General features: G+C 43.9%; 1 protein-coding gene across 1 annotated transcript; it reads right to left on the bottom strand.

Moving 5' to 3' along the window:
• Positions 1 to 7,427: 7,427 nt before the first annotated feature.
• Mos (MOS proto-oncogene, serine/threonine kinase) lies at positions 7,428 to 9,760 on the bottom strand. The gene has a single exon (XM_005087585.4). It carries the CDS (start codon positions 8,576 to 8,578, stop codon positions 7,544 to 7,546), a length of 1,035 nt encoding a protein of 344 aa, XP_005087642.1. The 5' UTR covers positions 8,579 to 9,760; the 3' UTR covers positions 7,428 to 7,543.
• Between the last annotated feature and the right edge of the window lie 1,176 nt (positions 9,761 to 10,936).

Genomic DNA, 10,936 nt, shown 5'->3' with positions numbered 1-10,936 from the left:
CTCACAGAGATCTGCCTGCTTCTGCCTACCAAGTGCTGGGATTAAAAGTGTGCGCCACCAACACCCGGCCCAGTACATATTTTTATATTCAGGTACACTTACAAATCTCCACACAGCCATAGCTATACATCTCATTTACATAACCTCATCATGTGGCACTTCACACAGTTCCTAGACACAGCTTCTCTGCGTAGCAACAGCTCGTTCACACAGCTCTCTCTCACACTCACTCACATGTACATACTTTAGAGTTCTACATTACTCATTCATTCTTTACTCTCACTCTCACTCATTCTCTTCACTCACGCTTCTCTCATGCTTCTCCTTCTTCTTCTTCTTCTTCTTCTTCTTCTTCTTCTTCTTCTTCTTCTTCTTCTTCTTCTTCTCCTTCTCCTCCTCCTCCTCCTCCTCCTCCTTCTTCTCCTCCTCCTTCTCCTTCTCCTTCTTCTTCTTCTCCTCCTTCTCTCTCCCACAGCAGCCTTCTCCTACATATCTCTGCCTTCTGCCTCTGCTCCTCTCATCACCAGACTCTGGACAAATAAGTGTTATTTTTCAGGGACCAACCCATACTCATAATACATGTTAAGTCACTTTGTTTCTGTCAGGTTAGGAATGTCACAGTGACTGGCCAGTGACCAAGTGGCCTTGCACGTAGCTCTAAGATGGTGAGGGTTCCCAGACGATGAGAAAACAGCTGAACCTTGAGGTTGACGAGTATGTGCAGACTAAAGTTGCTTCAAACTCAGGCCTTGAATTAACAAAATAACACCTGTGAAAATGACCTCCTGTATTTGTCTCTAGGGGCCACCTCGATATTGTCTCCAGGGACAATCAGCCTGCTCTGAGTTTGCTCTGAGGTCTAAAGTTAGCTTGTCTGTGTAAAAAGCTGTCTTTGTGACTGAGAATCCTATGTCAGTCTGAGTAATGTAAAATATCCTAGTATTATTTTTATTCATCAAAATTATGCAGATAGTAGAAATCATCCTTCTGACCTTCCACAGCTATGTTTATGCCCAACTTGTATAAAACACACCCCCAAAAGGCTGTGGAAAAAGCCCCAAGCTGTTATTATTAGGGGTGCATAGTCATCCAGTCAATATCCCATGGCTTTGACAAGTGGGGGTCCCCAATAACATCTGGTGAGTTGTCTTTACCAAGTAGGACTCTCCAACGTCTAGTGGGTCAACTTGTTAAATACTAGTTATCACTGATGTATAGTTCCACGGCCTTCTGCATGTACCCATCCATTTTCTTGAGCTGAAGTTCACTCACTTCTTAGCCATTACCAACAATCCAGCACCAGGATCACTGAGAAAAATGGAAGGTAATGGATCATCGACCTGTTCTCAAAGCCCTAGAGAACTACCCCCCCCCCCGCCAGGCTGCTGACCTAGTGGAAATTACATGGGTTTGGAAGCAGAATCCGGTTGGAGAAGGTGAAGTGGGACTCCTCAATGGAGACTCCAGAGAGCTCAGCAGCAGAAGGAAGGATGGCTTTCTGAGACTTGGGGAGTACAGAAAAATTTCTAGTGAGAGAGACACTGTTCAAGAAGGAGTCATTTCTACAGAGACGTCACATTCTGGAGTAAAATACGATGCAGACATTTAGCAATGCTGGCCAAGAAACCAAATTTTTGAAGCTAAATGTGGAAAGGGTGCCATTTCGTTGAGAGACTGGATCAAAGTCACCCCCACACTAGCTCTCTTAAAATATAGAAAGTGCAGGATTGTGCTGTTGGATTTACCAACTAGGAAATGCAGATGCTTCATAATGAGACTTTGAATGGAGGATCACTGTGAACATGGAATGGGGCCACCCTCTCAGAGCCAACAGAAGCGTGGGACAAACCTCACAAAGGTGGACAGGAAAGCCATTTGAGGAAAGAAATAGGACTCCGATTCTGCTGCAATTCTTTGCAAACCATTTGTTTGTCTGTTTGCTTAAGACTTAAACATGCTTTCTAAATTCTATTGATTTTGGTACACAGATCATCTGATACTTGTATTCCGGCGTTCTTCACTGACCTATGACATGGAAAGACACCTTTACTAGTTTTTCTGTGGCCTTTGTGTCTTAAATGAGCCACCTCTCCAGCCCTTGTAGTTTCTTTCTTTTTCTATATTAAAGTAATCTTAGTTAGGCATTTGTATAAATGCTATCCTTTCAAGAATGTTTTATGTGGTAAGTAGATCAGAAGTTGAATAACTATTTCTTCTACACAAACTGCCAGTTTGTGTTTACTGGGACTAGTTTAGGTAAGTTGCCTAGGAAGCCATCTATTCTTTTAGGCATTCAGTTTTATTTCCAAAATTATGCGAACAGCATTTTTCATAACTTAACAAAACTGGATCTGTATTCTCCAGTTTTGAGATTTTTTATGTCATAGTGGTATGTATGTTGATTTTTATTCAACAAATCTATTTGTTTTGATTTTTAAAACCCATTATGTTTTACCTTATTCCTGTTTTTTTTTAATTCTCTGTTTTGTTTTCTCTAAATGTTGACACATGTTTAACTAATTTGTTTTTATTGTGTTTTTCATGTTACTATTTGAGATGGTAAGTTCTAGCTCCTTGATATTTATCCACTATTTACATTATTGTTTCAAGATTCCTACAGGTTTTTTCCCTTTTTTCTTTTTTCTAGACAGGGTCTCACTGTGTAGCCTTGGCTGTCCTGGAACTTGCTCTGTAGACCAGGCTGGCCTCAAACTCACAGAGATCCGCCTGCCTCTGCCTCGTGAGTGCTGGGATTAAAGGCGTGCACCACCACTGCCTAGAAATTCCTACAGTTTTAATTAATGCTTTCTTTCATCACACTTGCGTAACAGATGTGACAGTGAGGTAGCTCAGGAGGCTTGCCACCAAGGGCCTTGGGACCTGCGCTTTCATCCTGGGAACCTGAATAAAGGTAAAAGGAGAAAACTAGCTCCTAAAATTTGCTCTCTGACCACTACATATGTGCCACGGCACACAGGCATGCATGCACAACACACACTAAATAAGAAAATACATGTGGAAAAGAAGAAAAGGTTTTGGACTTGTGAGATAGCTTAGTGGGCAATAGCACTTTTATCCAACTCGGATGATCTGAGTTCAATCCCTGGAGCCCACGTGATGGAAGGAGAGAACCAACTTTCACATGCTGCCCCTTGACCTCTGCAGAATGCATGTCCAACATCCTTCCAAATAAACGTAAGTTTCTTATGAAGCTCTGAGTTTGGTAACATTTTCCCTTTATTTGCCTATTTCTCTTTAGATTTAGGGCATTGGTTGTACTCTGTTACATCATCTGCCTGTTTATAATGTCCTTACTGCTGGACAAAATCCCATTTGCCACTCCTGTAAGCAAAGATTATCACTGGTAGGTTGTGACTCTTCCTGCCACAACCTGATCAGCCTTCACTTTCTGTCTCTGTTTTTGTGCAGATGTCTCAGATGCTTACAGCATCATCTGACTGGGCTATTACAAGCAGCCCAGATATCCACTCAAGCTTAGTCAGCCCGTCTTCCAAAACTCCAAGACTTCCTTTATCTGCCTGCTTCCTTCAAACATGGCAGGGTTTCTCTTTGAAACCACAACTTTTGCGTTTTCAAAACAAAGTGGGCTCAGGAGGCCTCTGAGCCTCTCTTACACTCTGCCCTGCCACCAAGGTGACCCCCTCATGTTCAGGGGATCTTTCACTGCCATTGTCTGGGCTCTGTAGTGATGGAACACTGTAACACCCCTTTCTTATTCCTCTACTAATGTTTAGAAGGTCAGTTCTGCTCTCAGTTTAGTTCTCAGAGTTATTCCCTACACACCCACCCCCACACATATATACATACACACATACACATATGCACACATACATACATACATGCACACATACATACACACACTTTTAAAACGTTTTTTTTTAATTTAAATTAGAAACAGGCTTGGTTCACATGTCAATCCCAGCTCCCTCTCCCTCTCTCCTTCCCTGCCTCCCTAACCCCCTAGCCCCCCACCCAATCCCTCTCTGCTCCCCAGGGAGTGTGAGGCCCTTCATGGGGGAAATCTCCAAAGTCTGTCATATCATCCAGGGCAGGACCTTGGCTCTCCCCCATGGCCAAGGCTGGACATGTGGAATGGGCTCGCTCCCAAAGTCCATTTGTATGCCAGGGATAAATACTGATCTACTACCCAAGGCACTAGAGATTGCCGAGGCCTCCTCACTGACATCCAAATTCAGGAGGTCTGGGTTGGTCCTATGCTGGCCTCTCAGTCATCAGTCCGGGGTCCATGAGCTCCCCCTTGTTCAGGTCAGCAGCTTCTGTGGTTACACCAGCCTGGTTTTGACCCCTTTGCTCATCACTCCTCCCTCTCTGCAACTGTTCCAGGAGTTCAGTTCAGTGTTTAGCCACACACACACTTCTGTATTTCCCAAGGGGCTCTGATTCTGTGGATATCTATTTTTCTAGGTGACTCTAGGACCTATCACTGGTGGGTCCCTTCCCTCTTATTCCTGCACTCTTCCTGTTCAGTCTGTCCAATCTTTGGGACTCACTACATTCTGGAGTTTCTGTGTGTCTCATAAGCTCGTGGATTACTGAATGTATAAGTTGATTCTTCTGTGTTCGCTTGGTATGGTTTTCATAAAGGAAGACATTTGGACCTCAGCTGTGGCCAAGTTCCTTTTAAAAGTCTATTCTGGATTTTCATGCCTTTAAAATATACCTTGTGTGTAGAACAAAATAGACTCATTGTAACCTTCTTAGTATATTGTATTTAAGGCTTGCCAATGAGAGTTCTTTTTGCTAAAATAAACAGAATTATATTTTAAATTAATTAGTTTGATATTTCTGGAAGTTGAGGCTGGGGCCATGCACATTCTGGAACACTCTACCTGAGCTGCATCCCTGAGAAGGGAAGTATAGGTGCTCTACAACTTACATGGGTATTATGTTCAATAAGGCATCATAAATTTGAAAACATCACTCTGAAACTTCACCAGATCTACTGAGCATCACAGCTTCTCATAGCCTACCATTCACAGGTTCAGAGGACTTAACCTGGACCACAGTTGGGTAAAATCATCTAACCTAACAAAACCTACTTAATAGTAAAATATTCGCAGTCTTTCACATTTGTTGAATACTGTGTTTCTCAGTGTTCTTGGGGGAACTAGATCCAGGACTCTCATGAGTCCCTTACATAAAATGGTACTGTATTTGCACATAACCTACAAATCCTATTTTCCTTAATTATCTACCAATTGATGGCAATGCCTAGTTTAATGCATGTGCTGTGTAAATATCAGTTACAGTATATTGTTTTGAGAATTAAAAGGGGAAAAGTTTGTACAAGTTAGTACAATTTTCCTCCTGAATATTTTCAGATCTGCAGTCAGTTCTCTGCCTGAAGTTCCAAACATGCAGCCAGCCCACTGTACCTATAACCAGAGAGCCCTGGAGGACCAGCAACTGTGGGCCATGACTGACTGGAGGCTGAGTCTGGCTCTTGCTGCCTAGCAATGGGCCTGAGGGTCTGAGTGTTCAGACTGCCTACCAATATCTTCGGAAAAGACCCAAAGTATAGTTTTGCCACAAATCAAGTGACAAACCATCATACGCCAGAGACCTATTTCTCATCCTGTGGCTGCCTGGACAGAGTTAGCAACATTCTATCAACATTACCTGACCCTAGACAGCTCTCTTTGGCTTCTGCCAAGAGCACGTCTACACCAGGATTTCACTCTGTATACCTCCTCCTTACTTCTCTAGACAGAAGTAGAAGCCCAGAGCCAGGGGCTTCCATGGAACCTCTTCCCTCCTCACCTCCACTAGCAGCCCTGCCCCATTCTTGCCTCCCATCCTGGGAGAGATGTCCCTTTTCTTCACAACTGCAATCTTTTCATAGCTCCTGCCATCTTTTTGACTCCTAAAACTTCACCAGCTATCTTTGTCTCCTCAGCTTTCATTTACAAATACTCTTCACCTCTTCACCCCAGAGCCCAACCAAACCACCACACATATCCTTGTCTCTTGCCTCCTCCATTGTTCTGCTTCTCATTCTCTCTGCAGTATACCCAGCCTTTCCCCTAAGCATGGGCCACCAACTTTCCCAGCCATTGTATTCGCCTGCCCCCCTTCACACATGGACGCTGCTGTCACTAAGAGAAAACCAACCCTATCCCAATGACAGGAGCCAAACGCTTCCTTCTCTAAATCCCATCAAGACATGACACCTAGTATCTTGACTTCTAGAAAACAACGAAAACCAAAGCCAGTACAATCTCACTGGTCTTTTCTTTCCCATTTACTCAGCCCTCCCTCTTCACTGGGCTCCTATCTGCAACCACAGCACAACTTTATTTTGCCATCTGCGTTTGAGCTCAAATCTGAGGCAAAAGAGACCCAGTGCAGAGTATTTTTGCAACTTTTCTGCTCATGGTATTGTTCAAATGTAAGCAATCACCAGTCATTTAGAATATCATTGCTTGAAAAAAAATAATCTACTTCAATCTGTAAAATGTATGCGGAAGTGATAGCAAACTACGTTTTCATATGGACTGGAAGAGATAACAACCATTCCTTTAAAAAGTACTGGTGTTTTGCTGCAGGCCAACAAGCTTGAATTTAGGCATGGGAGACGTGACACGAGAGAACTTACATAGAAAAATGTGGCATGTAAGTAGTATCGTTCTTTTCTGGAAAACTGTTTTCTATCAGTAACTATTAGGTTTCCAAGCAGGGACAAAAGGCTGAGGTGCCTATTTAACATATCAAAGGGAACACACCTGCATGCCCCCCCCCCCATCCCTCAGTCCCTCTCAACTTGTTCCAGGGCACGCCTGGCTGGTATACCCACCCCTACTTTAAATTCTCCAGCTCAGGATCTGGGCTGTCCTTCCCCTAGATGCTCCTCCCTATATAATCCAGTCATTTTGGTTACCCCTCCCCCATCTCCTCACATGGCTCAGGGTCATGTTCACTCTGGACTCTTCCAGATGTCCCTGCCTCTTATTATGTCTCCCTTTTATCTACAATAAACGTTCTCTTTCACCATATTAGTAGCCTTTCCTTCCTTCTTTCCTTCCGTCCTAACTTCCTTCCTTCCTAATTTCCTTCCTTCCTTCCTCCCCCTCTCTCTCTCTCTCTCTCTCTCTCCTCTCTCTCTCTCTCTCTCTCTCTCTCTCTCTCTCTCTCTCTCTCTCTCTCTCTCTCTCTCTCTCTCTCTCTCTCTCTCTCTCTCTCTCTCTCTCTCTCTCTCTCTCTCTCTCTCTCTCTCTCTCTCTGTGTAACAAATCCGACTAACAGCAATATTGTGGAGATGATACAGTCGACCAGGAGCCCAGAAAGTGGACAGAGAACCATAAAGGGGTTCAGGTTGGTTACCAGCAGTGATGCCTATGACAGCTGTGGTCTCGTTTGTCTCAGGGGGAAAAAAAAAAAACTTGAGGTTGAAGTTTTCAGTAACTTTATTTTCTAAAAATATGCCCTAGGGGTATGTTTTCTTTCACACCATCCTTACTTCTTTAAAAATAAACAGAAACAAAAAAGCATAGGCTGGACGGAGTCAGCCCAATGCCTCTCGCAAAGCGTTCAGGTCCCTCAAGAGCAGCTCTGCACTCGGCCTCTGCAGGGCGCGGGCCTCCCAGCAGCTCCGGAGGATGCTCTGCAGCGCCTGCCCGGTCGGGGAGGCAGTGAACACGGCCCCCGCCAGCGACGGGCGCAGATTATAGGCCACCACAGCGTACTGCACCTGCTGAGGCTCGCCTGAGTAAGGCACCTCCCTGGTGGTCATCTGCCAGAGGGTGATGCCGAAAGAGTAGATGTCGGCTTTGGGCGTGGCGGTCTCTCCTTTCAGGAGCTCCGGGGCTTGGTGCGTGTAGGTGCCGCCTATGTGGTGAGGGGGCGTCTGCCTGCACCACAGATCTTGCAGCTTCTGAGAGCAGCCGAAGTCGCTGATCTTACAGACGTCCTGCTCATTGATCAAAATATTCGCTGGCTTCAGGTCCAAGTGCAAAATGCTTTGTGAGTGGAGGAAAAGCAGGCCGTTAACAATATCTAGGGAATACTTAAGGCACTTCCCCAAACTCAGTTGTTCTCGGCTACAGCTTAGATGCCCTGGAGAGCGGGTGGCACCGTAGATGACTTGGTGTAGAGTCACATTGCCCCCAAACTCCATGATTATGGTACCCAGGCTGTTAGAGCCTTCGGGCGTGTACGTGCTGGCAGCCACAACCCGGACTATGTTGTCATGGCGCAGTCTTGCAATGTTGAGTTCAGCCCAGAAACTCTGCTGGGAAGCACGTAGGTTCCTGGTGCACTTGTTCACTTGCTTTATGGCCACAGGAACACCGTGGTAAGTGGCTTTGTACACCGAACCAAACCCTCCAGAACCTAGCCTGTGCAGCAAGCATACCTGTTCCCAGTCGATGGAGCACCAGGCCAGCCTGCGTGGCAGCCGTGGGGCCCGAGGAGGTGTGGCTCCCAGAAAGAGCTTCCCAACCTTCCTCGGGACCACCAAGGGGCTGCTGCAGGGTCGCGAGTCCACCGAGGGTGACAACTCACCAGGGAGGTAGCGACACAGGGCTAGAGGCGATGGCATCACACCTTCAGGTGGGAAAGGCACCGGTGGTACTAGGGAGAAATGACTTGGAACAACCCTGAGGAGTCTGGAAGCATGGCTGAAGATTCCTGCCTTCACCCTAGCCCCTTTCCCTCCTATCCTTGTATTCTCAAAACGAGCTACATCTGTGCTATCACTCAGCAAGATGGGGGTGGGGTACAGAGGAAACACGGCTAAAGTAAATCCTTAGTAAAAAAAAAAAACGACCTCTCACGGGTTAAAGAGCACGGGCCTGCCTCAGGGCTCACCTCTCCTTTAAACTATTTCTTTAATCATAATACAATGAAAACGATTTTCAAGTAGCATCTGATGAGCATTAATCGGTCTTTAGACTGAAGAGGAAAAAAAGCACAGTGAACTTGGTGCACTTTTCAGGCTATAATGATTGTTAGTTCTAGCCTTCAGCTGCATTAAATCACGTCCAGCAGCTATCAGATGCAAGAGTTGCAATCCAAACAGCAGACATTTGTTGAACCACTTGCCAAGATGATTAGGTGCAACCTTCATAAGAATTAAAAATTGTAACTTTAATGCCATTAATCAAAATAGAATCAGTGATACAAGGCAAAACATGCACACCTCCTAAATTCATCAGAAGGGGGGATTCTGATGCTGTATTTGATTTCTACAGCAAGACTTCTTAACAACACCCGGATTTCTGACCAGTCCTTCCTTTCCAAGGCAGGTCAGGTCACCCCCAGCTTGCTTGCTGGAATTTAACACAGAGTTGGAGGGAGAGAAAAAGGAACAAGGTGATTGTGGTGACCATATCTGTAAATAAGCACAGGAAAATCAGGAGGAACAGGCGTGACACAGAATCACTGGGATTCATCTCTAGGACAGAAAAGCAGTTGCTAAACAAAATTCTGGGTCTGGCCACCAAACCAGACTCATCTTTTCCAATTTTTATAATAAAGCACTCATTTTTCATTGCTGTATCTTTGGGGAAAAAGAAGAGAGCAACAATCTTACCTTGTCATTTAAACAGTCCCTGAAAGTGCTTGGGAGCTACACTTTTCAACTGCTTGGTAAAGCTTTTTTTTTGTTAGAAGGCAAGTTAATAAAAGAGAGCCATTTCTATAAACAACTCAAAAGTCATACAACTTCAAGTTTCTACTTGATGGTAATAATATAGCTCAGTCTATCACCTTGGGCATAATATTTAATTGTTTCAACCTCAATGCTCTATTAAGACATTAGGATAATAACTATTAAAATTTTTGGGAGAATGAAAGTTGGGTATTTCTGAACAGATTAACAGAACAAACATGTTAGAAATGTAAACTATAGAGCATTTTAATATAATCCCCATTCTGTGCCATTGTACCAAATCCCAAATAAAAAAGGCATGGCAAAATATAAAAGTGCTGAAATTAGGTGGTTGGTGGTGGCACACATGCCTTTGATCCCAGCATTTGGGAAGCAGAAGCAGGCGGATCTCTCTGAGTTCAATGTGAGCCTGGTCTACAGAGCGAGTTCCAGGACAGCCAAAGATACATAGACAAACCTTGTCCTGAAACACCTTCCCCCCAAAAGAGTACTGAAATCACACTACAAATTTGCTCAATATCTATCACATAGATAAAATTACAGCTCTGAACTCTGAACTGTGGGCTTTAAGGGGATAAGAATAGTAGGGTGCCTTAAACCTCTGGGTATCACACAAAATACATTACAATGCAGTTCATAAACAATTCATTTCTAAAGCACAGTTTAGTGAAGGAATGACAAACAACCTACATACACATCTCAAGTTCACTCTTCCATCACCTGTTCATCTACTCAAGTTTAACAGAATGCCCATTACTCACTACTTGTTTTCTTTCATAGATATTTAAAATTACAAATGGGTTACATCCTAATAAGTCCATCATAGGTTGAAGGTAACAATAGGTGGAAAATGCATTTATTAGATGCTTTACCTACAAAATGTCAGAGATGGTTATCAACCACCATGACTGTTACAGGACATTTTTAGCCCAGGAAAGGTCTGTTGAGTGCCTTCGGATGTCACACCACTGTAAAGTTAAAACATTGTAGTCTGGAGTCATAAATCAAACCAAGCAAGCTGCCGTCACTCTGAAAAGATCTACCACCATTACCAAGTTTCTTTTCTGTAACACATAAGTTCTTATGATTTTTACTAACTTTATTTAATGCTGTGTCCACATGTATATAATGTTTTGGTATTTTTAATCGCTGATGGGTTTATGTAACCCATTTGTAGTGAGTAGTGAATAGTGGATGTTTAATTAAAAGCCTTGAGTGGATGAACGGGTGATGGGAGCAGTGAACTCCAGATTTGTGCCTACATTATGAATCATATTTTCATCAATA

This window comes from Mesocricetus auratus, unplaced genomic scaffold, assembly GCF_017639785.1.
Source record: "Mesocricetus auratus isolate SY011 unplaced genomic scaffold, BCM_Maur_2.0 Super-Scaffold_6730, whole genome shotgun sequence".
Classification (NCBI taxonomy): domain Eukaryota; kingdom Metazoa; phylum Chordata; class Mammalia; order Rodentia; family Cricetidae; genus Mesocricetus; species Mesocricetus auratus.
This window is presented reverse-complemented; position numbering and strand designations above follow the sequence as displayed.